Source organism: Chelonia mydas, chromosome 12 (genome assembly GCF_015237465.2).
Source record: "Chelonia mydas isolate rCheMyd1 chromosome 12, rCheMyd1.pri.v2, whole genome shotgun sequence".
NCBI lineage: Eukaryota > Metazoa > Chordata > Testudines > Cheloniidae > Chelonia > Chelonia mydas.
Genome location: NC_051252.2, coordinates 6,107,320 through 6,124,885, shown reverse-complemented (window position 1 = coordinate 6,124,885; position 17,566 = coordinate 6,107,320). Strand labels below are relative to the sequence as shown.

Genomic DNA, 17,566 nt, shown 5'->3' with positions numbered 1-17,566 from the left:
AAGCATCAAGCTCAGATTCTGAACTCCAGCCCTTCACGTGGTGCTGTAGCACTGGGCCGGGTTGGTAGGCGGGAAATTTTCACTGTACCTTTGTGAGCTCACCCATCTCACTGCCATACCTGTGACAGATTCATGAGCAAACAAGAAGGGGTGTGGTCAGGGATCTCCCTTGCCCTTTCTTTCTGAAGACAAAGCGTTTTTCATCATCATAAGGAAAAGGAGATGTGAAATATTTACTGAACAGGGGAAGTGGCATTCCCGGCTCTGAGCACCTAAAACACTGACAGGCTCACAGAGAGACAGGGATCAAGCTGGAGCTGTGCGCACACACGTACTACTCACTGTACAGTACAGCAGCAAGGAATGGTAGGTTGCAAGGGTATTTCCATAATAACCATTTCAGTCAGCTCTCTCATTTCCTTTTGGGCTGAAGCTTCTCACATTTGGTCTCAACGCCAGCTTTGAGGTGGTGGGACTGGGCTGAATTTGCAGGCTGACTGGGGCAAGTCACTTAACCGTTCTATACCTCATGGCTCCCCCTCTTTAAGATGGGAAACACTATATCTCTTCCTAACTTACTTTGGGTTTGGAAAACATTGCTGAGATCTTCAGAGAAAAGGGCCAGCCAGAGGACAAGGTGTGTAGTGCATGTCGGTATGGCTGGGTCAGGGAAGAATGCGTGGAGGTCTCCACACCTATCAATGGGAGGTCTGAAGTTGGGTCCTATGAGCCTGGTCCTCTCCCCCAGAGCCTTCCACCCCTTTTCCCTCTGCAGATTAAAAAAGGACTGCGGGTGAAGATTCTACATCCACACCCCATTAGTTACCAATGTAAAAGCCAGGAGTTGAGCAATGCAGATGGTCCCCACTGCTACAAGAAATGTAAACCCCTGCGTTTCCCAAACATGCACATCGACATTCACTTAGCATTGGTTTAACAGGGTGGAATTTAATGCTAAATACAAAAAACTGGAGTTTATGCAACATTGAGGCTAAGAAGCCAACCAATCAGAAAAGTCAGGAGATTCCCAGTGTTAAGGTCCTACCCCAACACTAACATGACCTCATTGCCATCTATTGTTTTACCGTTATAGATCAGAGGTTTCCAACCTGTTTTTGCTGAGACCCCCTTTCAGAGATACCTGTCTCATGCGTGCCCCACTCTTTCTAAGCAAGGGGAGAGAGGATGCTTGGTACCCAAGGGGGCACTCACCATGTGGCTGTTGAGGAAGCCACTTGCTGCATGCATGGTCCAGCAGTCTTAGCTGCCGGGACACAGCTCCCTGCCCGTCTCGCTCCCCCACTGCACAGGGGAAGTGAACAGGGTAGCGTTATGGGCTGGGGTCAGCAGGGAAGCGGAAAGTTAGTACTGGCCACCTGCCAGACAGAGCCCCCTGCTGACCCCAGGCCTTCAAGTGCAGCCACGTCCGCTTCCCGTGCAGAGGCTCTGTCCAGCAGGGGAAGTGGATGGGACTCTACCCTGAGGCCACGCTGAAGGGCCAGTGTCAGCAGGGGGCTCTGTCTGACAGGGGCCCGTACTCACAGGGTGCAGCCTTCAGCTCCCTGCTCAGACAGTCCCCATCAACCTCCCCAGAAGAGGAGGGTAACTGCCAGTAGGTGAGTGCTGCAGCTGTGTAATGGGGGAGCGAGACCGGCAGGGAGCTTGTTTCTGGCAGCTGAGATGTCTACACACAGCCCCATCCGCTTCCCCTGCCAGACAGAGCCCACTCCTGCCCCCGGTCCTTCAGCCCGGCTGCATCAGCTCCTCGTGCCCCCCAAATAAACCTCAACGTGCCCCACAATTTGAAAGCTTCTGGTATAAATCATGGATTCTCAGACCTGGGGTTGTGAACACATCAGGCAATCGCAACTGCTCTGCTGACTCCATATGTCTAAAAAGGGGGGTGGGTCCCAAACAGACAGAAGAGGGAGACAAAGTGGGGAGGCAGTGGGGGAGACACCATCCCAGAGTGAACACTGCTGAGAACCACTAGCACAGGTTAAAACAAACAGTCTATTGGAGGTTCATAATTAACAAGGAACCTTCACTTTTGAAATTTTCCAACTTCCTACTGCGTGAGTTCTTAATAGCGAACAATCCACCCACCCACACTGAGAAGTGTGTGTGTGTGTGTGTGTGTGTGTGTGTGTGTGTGTGTGTGTGTGTGTGTGTGTGTGTGTGTGTGTGTGTGTGTGCGCGCATGCGCATACATACACATGCAGATTAAGAATTCAGGACACATCGAAGAGTGTGACATATTGGGTTTTCCAACCTGAACTCTCTCCCTGAAGGAGAGCTCTAGAAAACAACCCCGGTTTGAAGTTTCAGCGGTGAGGGTATGAACACAGTTCAGTTAAACCACAGCTGGTGCGACTCGGTCTCGGGGCTATAAAACTGCAGTGTAGATGTTCTGGCTGGAACCTGGGCTCTGAGACCCTCCCCCATCAGGGGTCCCAGAGCCCAGGCTCCAGCCTAAACAACCACACTGTAATTTCAGAGCCCCGCAATCCGAGTCAGCTGACATGGGCCAGCCGCACTGTAGACATACCCAGAGAGTCTTGCAAGCCCAAAAGTTTATTCCCTGGGCATAGGACGCTTCCTTTGAACTCAACAGCAGCTAAAGTGATTTTGCAGAGACTTTCACAGAATTCCACCTTTGAGCTGAGAGCAAGCATGAGAAGTATCAGGCCAAAAGGAGCTCGTGAGAGCAAGTTAAAGAGCCAGTTCTGATAAAAAGGAAATTGGAACAGAAGTTGGAACTCAATCCTAACTACAGGATGCAAAGCCTTCAGCTGTTCTTAGTTTCTGCACATCCCCATAGACTAGAAGACAACAGAAGTTCATACGTATAGATATTTATTGGTTTCAGTGAATTATACAAATGGATTTGACCTGCTATCAATGCCAATATAACTTTATTGGGATATGGAATGTAAACAGATGTTTCAAATAGAAACATTCCAACCTTATATTATAAAAAAAAAAAAATTAAATATTTGACAATGCCGGAGAAGGAAATTCTGTGTTTAGGTGCTGGTGGCAAAACACTATCTCCGGTTTCTAGGTTTAGGAGGTTTCTAGAACCGCTGGAGAAATGACACATAGAACAAATAAAGGAAGCAACTGTGAGTTGTGGGGCTATAAAGCTATCAAGGGATCAGATGAAAAGCCACAAGAGAACCACCCCACCCCCCAACAGAATCTTAGCCCCAGAATTCAGCATCTGGCTGATTGTTAACACACTACATGGACCCAAGCTCTGGACCAGTAGCTTTAGTCACCCCAAAAGCACCGCTCCCTTCCTGTTCCCACCACACCACTGCTTACTGATCCCCCCCCCTTGCTGTTCCCACTACTGCATCCCCAAGCTCTCCTACTGCATTTCCTCACAACTTCCCCATTCTGCTCTTCATTCAATGGTGCTGGCCTGAAACACTCCAGATTCATACTCTGGAATTGTACTTCACCTGGCGTGAGCCATCACATGTGAGCCATGAAACAAGTTACATGGCTGTATCTCTCTTATTGCAGGATCAGTTTTCCTGAGGTCTGTGGGAAAGTATTTTGCCTGCTACAGAAAAAACCTCCTGTCTCTACATTCAGGACTTTCCATAACAGGCCTAACACATTTTCTGAATGCACCTGCGGGGGTGCTCACCTCTCTCTGAGCAACTTAGAAAGTGGCAGTTGGTTTTAATGATCCAAACCAATCCTGAGACACTCTTCCTCCGCAACTGAAACCGAAATGAAAGGGCCAAACTCAGACCTGGAGCGAGCAGGTGTGACTCCCAGACCTCAGAGCTCTATCTGCTTCTACCCAGTCTGAATTTGGCCCCAAGTGTCCACAGTTCCAAAGGGCATATTTATATAGATGCATGCTGTGGTCCACTGGCGGAATGGCAAGTTTGCTCCACCAGCATGGTAGGAAAAGGCTAGATTGGGAAGGAAGAGCAGGCGCCATGGAAACGTGAACAAGAATCAGTCGCCGTGAGCCCTGGGTATCTTGCAAACCATTTGCCCAGGGCTTTGGTACCACAGGTTGAGTTACATTATCCACAACCACCAGAGAGGAACAGAGGCGCTAGCCCCCCAGAGGTTAGATTTCTGCTGAGTATAAATGGGGGAGGGGTCTTGGTTATTCCCTTCACTGTGTGACTGAAGGTTTTGTTTTTATTTGTAAACATCTTGAGTTACCCGTTGTTTTCCAGCCTTCATCGTGCTGCTGTCAGGCCACTGGAGAGCACAGCATTTTCTGAGCTGGGCTGGGACTGCTCCTTCACCACTGGGTCTGCAAGAGACACAAGGATCAGCCAGGGATGGGAAGCAGTATTACAATGAGCAATATCAAAGCTTCGCTTTCATGAGGGCTTAGGTTCTTCCAAGGAACGCCCCCCTCCAAGCAGCACAAGCTTCCATTAGACTTTGGAGAACCTGGAATTCCAGCCGTCAGTATGACAGCAAGATTCATAGGGAGGTACTGAATGGAAGACTCACCTCCCACCTGATCAACAAACCCCTCTTTCCTTTTCAAACCCAGCCATGTGACTCTGACCCCAGGCCTTGCTCCCCCTGGGACTCACAGAAATATGGGTGCTCCATAGCCTCTTTGGCAGTCAGTCTCTGTTGATGGTCATATCGCAGAAGTTTGTCCAGAAGGTCCAGGACTTCAGGACTGACCAGGTGTCTGTTCTCGCTATGGATGAAGTTCTCCCAGCGTTTTCGCGAATGCCTGTAGCAGAGGGATGTCTTTCATAGTACAGACCGATCTCTGAATGGCACAGCAGCTACCATCAGATCCTAGGAGGGTTCACCTACCACACCCATATGTGAATTTAGAGGGCAGTGTTGGAGCTAATTAGAGCTACCTATCAACCCCCTCTACATCCGGCATTTCACTAGTGCCACCCAACATGGGCAGTGCCACTCAAGCCTTCTCCTTTACAACCCAGCGTCCTTGGCTTTTGGCCATGCTGGGCTCGAGTGAAGTGTTCTGTATCAGTGAGAGGGAGAGAACTGCCCAGTAAGGCTAATTTAGAACTGCTCTCTTTATGAGCAGCTTTACAGAGGCCCGTTGCTGTCAAGGGTTCCATTCGATAAAGAACAGGCATGAATTCCAAACAACTAGGGTGACAGCTAGGTTCTGTAGCCTGCAACGTGCAGGAGGTCACACAAGATGATCAGGATGGCCCCTTCTGGCCTTAAAGTCTATGAGATACATACAAGGGCTTTAAAAGCAGGCTCAGAGTGGCGAGAATGTCTCTAGTTCGAAGCCAGCCTCGCAAATTTTTTACTCGCCATCCCACACGAGGTGGGTAATTTCCCTTGACAGACCAGTAAGAGATCGTCATCAAGACTTGCAAAGCAATGCAGTCGATTCAGCCACCTGTCTCCCACTAATTTTAACTGGGAGATGGGTGATTAAATCCCTTACCCTGCTTCGAAAATATCAACCCGGGTTTCTCATTATTGTCATGGGAAAGGATGGGCAAGTAGATCCTGGGTCTGGGCTGGCAAATTTGTGACACAATTTTGCAAGCTGAGAGCATGAAGGCAAAGCAATTTCTGGGATCTAAGGAAAGCACAGATAGCCATATGTGGGGTCAGGAAGGAATTTTCCCCCGGGTCAGATTGAGAGTGGCCTGGGGGATTTTTCGCCTTCCTCTGCAGCGTGCGTTTGGGGGTCACTTGTCAGGATTTCCCTGCCACTGCAGGGGCCTCAGACACTGGTGCACCTTGGTCCCCCTACTAGTCTCCAGTGGGCTGTAATCCTTTGGTCTAATTTTGGTTGTTGGAGTTAGCATGCAGATGCTGCGTGGTCTGGGTGGCCTGTGGTATGCAGGAGATCGGACTAGATCATCTGATGGTCCTTCCTGGCCTTAAACTCTATGACTGACTCGTAGGGAACAATTCCCAGCATCTGTGCTAGGTTCCCCCCAACCAGTTTCAGTCTTTTTACTGGCATCACGAGGAATGGCAGAGAACCGTGCAAATCTAGTGGCTTACTCAGTGCATAGACAGCCGGAGGATAGAAAAAAACCTAAGTTACATCAATAGCTAGATAAGAGGCAGACAAATGACACCGCAGCCCAGGAGACCTAAAGCAGCACTTGTGCTTTGGAGTCACTCTTGGGATGGATGTTTAAGGAAAAGAAACCAAAAGTCACGTTTTGCTTCTTGCCTCCCCTACTTACTGTCCCAGGATATCATTGAAGTGCGGATCCAGTTCTATGTGGTACTTCTTCAGATACCCATACAGTTCATCTGTGCCCAGAACCTTAGCAATGCGAACCAGCTGCAACAAAAGACAGATTTACAGAAGCAACAAGAGAAGGGCAGGTCACTGACTTAAGAGACTGTCCCGACACCACTGTCCTGGATGGATGGATGGAAGGGCTGCTGCATCCATGGGTCCGCTTGCATTTGGTAACCACAAACAAGAGTGGGAAGTTAGTCTGTTAGCACCTGAGCAGCCAGAGATTAGAAGCTCAGTGTTGGGGAAATCCTGAAGTCCAAGGAAAGCCCCTTACTAACTTGTTTCTCCAGCACCACAACAATTTGTGCCACATATCACTGGGCCTTCCAGAAGGCACATGCTTTCTGCTGTGCAAGCCTTGACACCTCAGTTCAATCAAATGCATAACAATGCCTACCAATCAGATGGTCCCAGCCCCAACCAAAGGGAAGACACAAACAAGAATTCCCCCTTTCAGAGTCAGACAGCATCTCCTCACCTGGTCATAGTTGTCCTGGCCATGGAAGAAGGGCTCCTTTCGGAAGATCATGCTGGCCAGCATGCAGCCTAAACTCCACATGTCTAAGCTATAGTCGTACATCTGAGGGGAGGAGAACAAAATCAAATGGAGGAAGGCCACACACACCTTAGACCCAAGCCCCAAAAGACCCCTAGTCAAAGGAGGCTCTCGGCTTTCCAACTTCATGGCAAAGTTGCTCTAACATGGTAACCCCCAGGGGGCAAATGGACAAACCAAAAGTGGCCTGAGTGCAACCACAAGCAACACACTAAGTAGCCATTTGGATGCAGACTCTTACTTGGTAGTCCACAAGGAGCTCCGGTCCTTTGAAGTACCTCGAGGCCACGCGGACATTGTATTCCTGAGCTGGATGGTAGAACTCTGCCAAACCCCAGTCTATGAGCCGCAACTAAACACGCAATAGAGAGAAACACACAGAGTTCGTTGCCAAGTACAAACAAGTCAGGTGAAGCCAAGTCTGCCAAAGCTTTTTTCAACTGTTTGGCGAAAGCCCGGAGCCCTTTGTGCAATGATGCTGTATCGCCTGGTCTCTGCTCATGCTGCCACCTCACTCCATTATCTGCAGGGCTTTGTGGAGTTACCAGGGCTCGGCGAAGTCTCTGCCTGGCAACCCTAATCAAATAATCTATTGCTGGGTGACTCATCGGTTACTAACGCCACCAGTCAAATAAAAAGACAGCTAATTGGATGCTAGGGAACAAGCAGGAACCAGCCGCATTAAACAAAAATCAAAAGCACAGCTGGGTGTGAAGGCAGCATCAATGCTAACAAGTGGGAAGAGCTACGAGAGAGTCACTGGCTAGAGCAGCCCTTTCGGGTGAGAAATGCAGACAGCACCACACTTGCACAGACCTGCAGATGGCGTTATAACTGCCTGGGAGACTGTCAACCCCTGAGCTGCTGGCATCAGCTGGGAGACCGCTACCGTGGCTTAGCAGCTGAGGAGAAATGTGCAGGTGGGAGGACTCTATGGCACCACTTGAACTGGCCAGATGGAGGGAAAGACCCTGAGATACCACTGTCCCTTTGGTATATGCAGCATCCACCCCAAATGAGAATGGGGTAAATCAGCAGTTCACTGCCACATGCAGCCATGAAGTTAAGACGGCACTCCAGTGCTGGATATCGGGTTTCTGACACAATGGGCAAGTACCCACTAAGGTATTTTATCCCATGGATTGACCAGTGTGCGTCAAAAATGACAGAGGAGACACGTGAAAAAGAGGCCACGGTATTGCACACGGCAGGCCTGTGCAGATAAGCCACAGGCTTTCACCTAGGAGATCAAGCCTGACCACAGGTGAAAGGAGGTTATCCACTAACTTCATCCACACACACTTAGAAAAGTCATCTGAAACGTAAAATAGCTACAGAATTCAGAAGAGGACACAGCGCTCAAGCCAGTGGAGTGAAGTTACTCAAGGGCTCTGAAAATACTGCGGTCTCGCATAATACCACACACACAGATGAGCCAGGGCTGGGGCAACAGCCTCTACTCTGAGCCCCTTGGCTTTTGGGGATTTAACCGGGGGAAGGGTCTTCTACTTAGTAGGTTTAAAAAAAAATAAAAAAAACCCCAAAAGCTAGAGAACTGGTAGATCCCACAACCCCCCCACGCACCAATATCACCTATCCCCAAAGAAAGCAAAACTCTGTATTGAGACTATAACTTCACTGGATCCAAGGACAGGAGAAGCTTACGTTCCCAGTGTATAAAATCCACGTCCTCTTCAGACAAGATAGGATGTCACAACAGAACACTCATAACAATCACACTGTCCAACAGAGGAACTTCTGCCCCTCTGACCTCCCACTTATGCCCCGTTCCCCTCCCTCTATTTCTCTTACCCCGTCCCAAGCTTTCCAGGCAGTAGCAGTGACCCTTCTCTTCTAGCAAGGGTTGGAAACCACTCCCCAAATAAGCAGAGGAATTGGAGTAATTAGAAGCAATCCCCACACATCCTGGCCAAGTCAGAGCACTTTGCTTCTGTAGCGCTCAGAGAAAAGGCAGCAGAAGTAAAGGGTGCTAGCTCAGACCGACAATCCCCAGCAGACGTGTTGTACAAGTGATCTCGCTCGGGGAGAGAGAGTGGTCGGGGCTGGGAACAAGAAAGCCGCAGCCTAGAGTAAGGACATTGTGGTGGCAAAGTTTCAAGCTGCCCCAAACCCTCGATAACGCTGTGCCCCACTGCAGAAGTACCTTTTTCTGTTGGTGGTCTATCATGACGTTGTGGGGTTTGACATCCCTGTGCATGATCCCCATGCTGTGACAGTAATCCAGGGCCTGGCAGACAGACAATATACAGTCATGTTAGACAAACCAGTAAACACAGACCAAAGTCCACGATGTAGCACATGGTTCTCCAGCCAGTAAAGTAGGTGTGCCCGAATGGGGAGAGTACAGCACGTGAAGGACAATGAAGAACCACCACCCTTGTTTCGCTCACCATCCTGGTTGCGGCAGAAGAGGCATGTTGCCGGTAGAGAAGGGGACTATGCAGCTGCCATTCTACACTTGGTTCATTTGTCATACAAGGCCCCGACTCCTGGATCTGTGCTCCCAGCATGTACTTTAGAGCTCAAGAGCCAGTGAGATAGATGTCCCACAACCACAAGTGACTGTCCATCATTTCCGCTGTCACTGCTGGCAGGAGAGGAACTCCCCAGGAATGCAGTGATTTCTACCATTTGCTCAATGTTTTAGGGCCTTTGAGGATGGCTTTTCTTCTGAGACTCCAGAATTTGCTTGGATCTACCAATAATTTCTAAACAAAGATCACACCTGTGCAAGGCGCATAATGACTTGAACGCTATGGGAGGAATGATGATGTGGTTCAAAGCACAAGGCAGGAAACACAAGCAGAGAGTGCACAGACATGCGTTCTACTCTCAGCTCGAGGACCTTGGGCTAGCTGCGTCCCTGTGCAGCTGTTCTCTGTGTAACGAGCGAGAAGCATGCAGCTTTTCTACCTCAAAGGGATGGTGGAGATAAATCTATCAAGGTTTGTCAAGTGCTCGGAGATCCTCACATGGAAGGCTTTAGAAGAGGACGATGTATTCTCTGCCTTTTTTGTGTTTGTGGAGCTGAATTCCTTATGCAGTTTGTCTAACCTGCTTTGTTCCTCTCCCTCATTTCTATGAAAATAGAAGCAGCCTGGAGCTTCATAGCATGCCTTGAGTTCAATCAGAAGGGGATTTCCTTCCCAGACAGACACACAATCATTCCTGAAAGGACTGGGAACATGGATGGGTAACCACAGCATGGGGTGGCTAGGAGATCTATTCCAAGTGGTCATCTTGAGTCACTGACCCCCGGAGTGGACACTCCAGGGCTTGGACAGCCTTTTCCGACACTTCCAGACCCAAAGCCAGCCCAGGCGGCCTGGAAATGGCAGTTTTAATAATCCAGTTGCCCTGCTGGGAACCAATACAGACAACAGCGGCTGCCTTGGTGGAGATTCAACAGGAGAGTGCCCAGAACACAGCTTTGAGAACTGACGTGCTCTGCTAGCTCCTTCAGACTGAAGCTTGAGATCCCATAGAGACGGTTCAGCATATCTCAAAGACCTGCCACATGATGGCCCACAAGCCTCAGGAGAGAAGGGGGGGAGGGTGGGGTGTCTAATAAAACTCAAAAGAGCATAAGGGCACACACTGCTCCCTTGAGGATGTCATTCATCCCTTTTCTTCCCTCTCTGTCATTTGGAAGAAGTACCAGCCAAATAGGTGCCTTACTGTAAGTTTCTCGGTCTGGACTCAAAGGGCCTTAGTTACCCTAAGAGGTAAGTCGAAGGCCAGCAGAGCCATGAGGGTCTAAAGCCTCAGCCCCACCGACAGAAAAAACTTCAGGGGCTTTGAAAGATTTCAAAGCATTTAATGAGCCAGCTTGTTTCTGACCCACAGGCTCATTCAGGGCAAGGAAGATTTGAAGCCACCTACCTCCCACCCAACTCCCTAATTGCCCTGGGGACTCTGGACAATTGGGGTTACCAAATCAAGTTCTGTAAAAGCTCAGGAAAATGCCCCTCTTGTACATGCACTCAGGTTCTGCAGTATCAAGACAACACAGGGCTGGTGATCCAACCCCTCTGGCTTTGCATAATGCCAACCATGCCTAGCCCACCTACAGTATGAAAGACAACTAGAGAGCCCCAGTTCAGTTCTGAACTTCCCACATTCTTCTCTCCTCCACGGGGGCTGGTTAGTTTGCTCTTCTCACATCAACCCTCCCAAATGGGCTCCGTTATGTGACAACAATTCTGCATTAAACTACCAGAGAGGAAACAAGCCGAAGTGTCAGTTTGCCAGCGGGCTGCTCCAGGAATTCTGCCATTGCCTCAGAGACATTCATTCCCCCAGCCCGACTCTGTGGCCTTTGATCGTACTTCATGACCATCACTCACCTTGAGCAGCTCATACATATAAAACCGAATATCAAAGTCTGTCAGGATCTGGTACAGTTGCTGAAACAGATTGTGGGAGAGAAAGAGAAGGGCAAATAAATATTCAGATCTTGATTGTTTTAGTCTAAAACTGCACCTTTTAGTTCCTAACCCCCACCTCCTCAAGTACCGAAGCCACTCTGCATCCTTTTCTAACGCCGGGAGCCAGCGTCTGAACTCAAAGGGAATGCCAGGTGTCAGCGTAGGGTTACTCTAGTTAACCGGATATGTACATGGAAATGAGGGCACAGATTCCGCAGTGGGGAATGTCGGCATCCTACAGACTCATCATTGCCCCTTTGCTTCCCCTAAACTGGATGATCCCCTACAACATCAGAAAGCAGATAGCAGATGCTTAGGAGAATATTAGCTTTCACGTTTCCTCTGCATATCGAGACGATCTACACTGATCGAGAAGGCTGGAGTGACAGTTGCTGCAAAGGGACAGAGACAGTAACATGGAAGGGAAAAGTAGTCCAGAGACTCCATCACAAGGTGGGAAAGAGATCACAGTACTGAGTTCATTACTGGCAGTGCAAGTGATCTACTGCAGTCTCACTCTTTCCTCTATGTTCCCATTGGGATTAGTAATCACGGCTACTGTAAAGCAGCGGGGAAGCATTTAAGACCCAGGGTGTACTTAAAACCATAACTCATCAGCAATACCACTAATGTCTTTGTCACCCAGTCATGCCCAGCGTGAGCCACCCCTTGGGTCATGATTAGCACAGATTTAGCATTTCACTCTATATCCATCATCGGCACCTTCCTCAGCCCAACCCTGTTCCACTGCTCCTACTCCATGGGGTGAGTTCTTCACTCCTTCCCAAGAGGCCCAGCATGGTGCTAGGAAACAGCAGCTGTGCGAAGCATGACATGCACATTGAGTTTTACAGAAAACAGCAGGACTTAACCTTTTTTCCTTTTTAATAAACAAGCATCTCCTCAAAGCCCAGTCAAATTGTTTGATTTCATTAACTTCAAAGCCAGCTGCGGTCTCAGGGCACTGCCTGGTAGTTTCAAGAAAACCGCAGCGTGGCGATTTGAAGTTCACATTCCAAGGAACGAGAGCGGACCCTGAATTCTCCTCAACGCTGGCGCGGTCTGGTGTTAAATGCTGAAGAGTGAGGTAAACAAGTCACCGCCTATGCCCAAGGCACTCTCAGCAACACACCTCAACCGCCCAGCCTTCACCATCCCTGCTCATCCAGCGACGTACAACACAGGTAGAGCGCAGGACCTGGTTAGTGCCTCTTGGGGTGCAGACTGAATTCTGTTTTCGTGAGCTAGGGTGATCCTAACATTCAAGCGCAACTCAGTGAAGCAGGCACAAGTCAGCAAGGATGAGACTGTAAGATACAGCAATAAGCCACAACAGGGTGTCTGTTAGGCTACTGGGGCTCACCAGAGAACCGTCTGCTCTCCTCCAGCACACCAGCAGCCTCCTTCTGCATGCCCTGGAGCAGATTATTGCTAGTGGAGCACAGCTCTTTCATCTGAAAATTTATTTAGTTTTCAAACAAGCCATTTTGAAAAATTGGGGGGGTGGGGGGGATTATGAAATTAACCTTTCCACGAAAGACAGACCATAATCGTCTTCACTAACATACCACCTTTCATCTGCAGATTTCAGAAAGCTGGGACAGATTATTCTTCCCATTTTACAGATTGAAAATGAGAGACTAAGGTCCAGATCCTCAAAAATACCTAGGTAACTAACTCCCATTGGTTTCAATGGGAGCAAGGTACCTAAATGACATTTGGGGCTAAGCAACTTGCCAAAGCAGCACAGGGAGTCTATGTCAGATCAGGGGATAGACCCAAGTGCTCTCACTCCTTAGTCCCACTTCGGGCTGCCTTCTCCCAAGAGGAGAGAGAAGACAGTAGGAAAGAGATGATAAACTCTTTCCCCCTCTTAGCCTGACGAAGGTATTCTAACTATTGTCCCTCCCAGCCCTCTCCCCATACCGTTCCCCTGAAGCTAGGCTGCCTTTTCAGCTGAAGTTTGTTGCCCAACAGCCTCTTTCAACACCCTTCCTTGTGCAAACGGAATATGAAATACAGAACAGTTCCCTACGTTTTAACAAGAGAAAGTCAGAGGAGTTGCTGGAGGAGCTCACGCTACTGCTCAATGGACTCCTTGGCACAAGGGTGGAATGGGGTATTTTAAAACTCTCTTCCTGAACCTTCCTCTCTCAGGCTGCCTTGTACCATTTTACGCCCACTGATTGTTTCTACCACCCTTTTAACCTGCTAAGCACAGGGCCTTTTAAAGCCAGAGCCAAGGTCTCCACAGCATGGTGCACCAATAAGAATACAGGTTTGGGAAATCTGGGTCCACGGAGAGAGAAATAAAATGAACATCCTCCCAGCAGGGTTCCAGGCTCTCTTTATTTAAACTATTTACAGAGCACTGGCAGGTCCCTTTCTCACCAAGTTCTCTCTCCAGAGTCTCCTTCTCATGCTCTGTTCTCAGTGTGGTTTTAGTCTGAAGAGTGACACAAACATCACTGTGAGGCTCTGTATCTCGGTGCTTTCTGTTAACATCTGCTCTGTTAACTGCCAGCCCTTCAAACTGAACGTGGGCTCTGCTCTGCCAGTCAAACTGGTCTCTTTCCTTCTCGCACATCGGCACCAGCAACAAAGGCTCCGCGAGCCCATCAGGCCTTCAGTGGCACCTGTACAGCCCTCGAGGGCTTTCAGTGGGTTTGTACAGATTGAATTGATTGTCCTTGAACAATTCTGTTGACGCCCAAGAGGGAACCAGCTCCCCCTCCCTCTCTGAGCCGAGTTGGTCCCTGCAGGGCTAAGAGGAGTTAATCAGTGAACACTTTTTCTCACTACAGCGAGCTAATCTGCCTGCCTACGCAGGGGGCACGGATTTCTGGAATAAGGCGCTGTACTTTTTAGGACTTTTCAACATAGTACTGCATTTAAGGGGCGCTGCTTGGAGGTGTAAAGCATTCCAGTGGGATCACTTGAAAAACATTTGCCTGTTGGCTGCTGGTGTTTATAGCTAAGCTAAGAAACAGTTTTATTTCATGCCTTTATATCCCATGTATGCGTTGCAAATGTAGTGGGAAACTATATTTATCCTCAATATGCATAAGTTCGGGCTGGAAGGTGCAGGGAAGCTGTCACTCAAGAGGTGAAAAATAGAACTAAAGAGAATCCCAGGACACAGGAGTCCTAGCAGCCTGCCTGCATCACCCCATACACCGAGAAAGAGGAGAGACCAGCTAACCCATCTTCATATTCTCTGGTCATCTTCATCCTGGGTAGAGATGTAATCCCAATTGCTCCAAAAGTTATCTGGATAGAGCTCCTTCACTTTCTTCGACTCTGCCCCATACAGCCTAGATCTCCCTTCCTGATCTGCCGTGCACCTCTGCCATTTCTTCTTCTCAAACACCTCTTCTAAACAGCCTGTAAACTCTACTCCTGCCTTTCATAGTGGGATCTACTAAAAATAAGATAGCACAACCTGTGCAGGGCTGCTCGAAAGAGACTCCATCTTTCTCTTTGAGGCAGGAGCCACTATCTTGCAGACCTATAAAGTACCACACATTTCTGGTACTATACAAATATGCATCATTTGAAGGTTATTGGGGGAGAAGGGAGGAGCTTGGGACCATAGAGGCGTGTCAGCTGTTTTAACTTCCAACTGGAAACGGAAAGACAATGGGCACTTTGTGCCTCTACCTAATACCCATTTGCCTGACTTTCATTTGGTCTGAAGTCACCATTTAAAGGCAATCATTTGTGGGTAGCTTGTGATCTCAAAGATAACCATGAGTATAAACAGAATTTAAGAGAAATATTGGCCACTCATTAAGTAGAGACATTCCGTTTCACGTGAGAAAATAATTTTAAGTATGATTTTTCAAACTCTGGCTCATCAAGCCCACAGGTATACAATTAAGCAGTTTAACATTATAATTTGACCAATTTAAAAGGTAAGGTATTCATCTACTTAAGGTATTTCTAGGGCCGCCTATCACCACAGAATCCAAATATTATCGTTTCAAAATATTTAAATTCCTTTGATTCTAAAGTTTGAGTCACTAAATCTGGGAACTCCAGTAGCTTTAGTTTCGGTAGGACCTACAATGTTTTAGGCTCCTCTCTTGCAAAGACAGACCATGAGGCAGCTGAGGGAGTCCAAGCGGCACTATTCTCAGGGTTATGCAGATACCACTAGCAACGCTTGTGCTCCAAAGAAAGTGACATTAACCAAGTAGAGTAACAAGCAATTAACATTAAGCAAAAATGTAATCTCACTGAAAGCACGAGGGAAAGCATTTGCCAGAAAAGAAGATCAATACGGACATTTTCTAGCTTCAAAGAGGGTATTACAAATGAGAGCGAGAGAAAGATAAAAATGTAATACTGTAAAGTATTTGGCAGTGGCCCATCATGGTCAAAACAGTCACTTGGAACCAGCTTGAGAACCCTTCGCTCATGCTCTGACAATTTTTTCTGACACACACACACACACACAGTTGTCACACTGCCATTGGGTGTACAAGTTATTATAGCAATCACAAGTTCAAGCATTTAGCATATGGACCAATGCCACCGAAATGAGCAAGAGGACAATTCCCTATCACTCGAATTAGAAACATGGACCATTGAAAGAAAGAAGGAAAAACTGAAACAAGAAGGAAAGCTTCCAGTTTCAGTCTCTTATTAATATTAATTAACATCTTATTAATAAGGTTCAAGGAGAGCCGGTGAGAACTGACATGAGGATTCTTGGACCTGTTTTCACTCAACCTTCCAAGCACCTCGCTCCTGTCTTAGTACAGAGACAGACAGACTTTGGGGCTTTATTTTAAAAGGAGAGATCCTCTTGTGTATTTTTGCACATGCATTGGCTAGATAGGCACTCAGTCATCTGTGCATGTAAATACATGAACCTGCAAACTCAAAAAATGTAGGTCCTAAACAAGGCAACTGAGGTTTAGGCTACAAATATACTACTCTTTCCTAGCCAGGCTGAATGTCTCATGGTGTAGACAGGATTTTCATATTTTCAGTTTCAAGCAAAGTTTTCCAGTTCTGTCTCATATCAATCAGCAGAAGTCAGAGAGTAAAGAATCTTTAAAACTTGGACTCATATTTGTGTCTTGATGATCCTCAAGGCTCAGGCTTTTTATATTTACTTTTTAATGATTCATTTTAAAACAATTTAATTTCTTCTGATGCAAAGGCCACAACTCAGCAATCCAACTTCTGATGTCCTGTTCAGATACGAACAACATGGATAACAGTGCACAACTTAGCTTGCGATCACTGGGGAAAACAAAACAAACAACTATTCCTGTTCTTGGTGGGAATGACAGTTTGCTAGGAATGTGACACAGAATCCATACCAAACCATCAGGAGAGACCATTTAACTCCCCTGCTACTGTATCCACTGACCATTATACCCAGATATCTTTATGTTTAGAACAGTATTTAGGAGACAGCATTATCTGGTAAGAACTGGGTAGGTTTTCATAGAATACAGCATCATAGGACTGGAAGGGTCCTCAAGAAGTCTTCTAGTCCAGTCCCCTGCATTCAAGGAAGGACTAAGTATTATCAAACACCCATCAGGGATGGTAGTCTTGAGTTATATCTAATATCTCCCCTGATGCTACACCAGCTGGGGAACTGAGAATCAAATCACTGACTTGGAAATATGCCCTGCTTTGGATTTTTGTGTAGAGAGATTATTAGGCACTTGTGGCTTTTTGGGATAGCAAGAAGGGATCCTTGTTAAAAACAACTGGATTTGCTTCCCTAGGACTTGGCTTTATCTCATGCTGTTTGTTAAAAAGTGTAAATAAAGCGTAATAAGTACTTCAAAAGATTTCCAGCCATCAACCAAAATGGCTATGTCCTTGGGGCCAAATGCCTAGAGGCAGCATGCTTGGTGTGTACAGAATCCCATAGTTCAGAACAGTACACACTGTTTGCATAATCCAGCTGATTCAAATTAAACCCAGACAAATCAAGGTCATTTTAATTAGCCCAGAAAGGTTGCTGCATAACACTTTAATGGGGCAATGCTCACTTCCCCTCAAACACTCGCAGGACAGATTCTCTTGCACGTTACTATATTCTGGTCTCCCTGCTAAATCCCTACGTAGCGTAAATAATGTCCAGAATGCTGCAGCCAGATTAACTACATGACATCACAGTAGCACACCACTCACTACTACACTGACTCCCACGTGATGGAAGCCAGGCATGCAATCTTGAACCACAAGGCTTAGAGAACTTGCAGGTCTTTCACATGGCCAACATACTGCTTCCCTATTCCTTTCGGCATGTTTTCAGTGACTGAGGCCAAAGTTGCTAGC

The 17,566-nt window shown here is 47.6% G+C and overlaps 1 protein-coding gene across 5 annotated transcripts in view; it reads right to left on the bottom strand.

The window, feature by feature from the left end:
- CSNK2A2 (casein kinase 2 alpha 2) overlaps positions 1 to 17,566 on the bottom strand; it is a 42,834-nt gene that overhangs the window by 7,935 nt on the left and 17,333 nt on the right. For 4 of the 5 annotated variants that reach the window (XR_005222180.2, XM_037877379.2, XM_043526285.1 and 1 more), the window contains 7 exons: positions 11,177 to 11,236; positions 8,974 to 9,057; positions 7,051 to 7,161; positions 6,732 to 6,833; positions 6,192 to 6,292; positions 4,581 to 4,729; positions 4,195 to 4,288 (listed from right to left, as the gene is read on the bottom strand). Coding sequence is in view for 4 of the 5 variants with exons in the window: in XM_037877379.2 (XP_037733307.1) it covers positions 4,212 to 4,288; positions 4,581 to 4,729; positions 6,192 to 6,292; positions 6,732 to 6,833; positions 7,051 to 7,161; positions 8,974 to 9,057; positions 11,177 to 11,236 (684 nt within the window). In the remaining variant the exon portion in view is untranslated. Of the gene's footprint in view, positions 1 to 2,839; positions 3,735 to 4,194; positions 4,289 to 4,580; positions 4,730 to 6,191; positions 6,293 to 6,731; positions 6,834 to 7,050; positions 7,162 to 8,973; positions 9,058 to 11,176; positions 11,237 to 17,566 lie in introns of those variants that run through there. The other variant, XM_043526284.1, reaches the window with a different exon arrangement.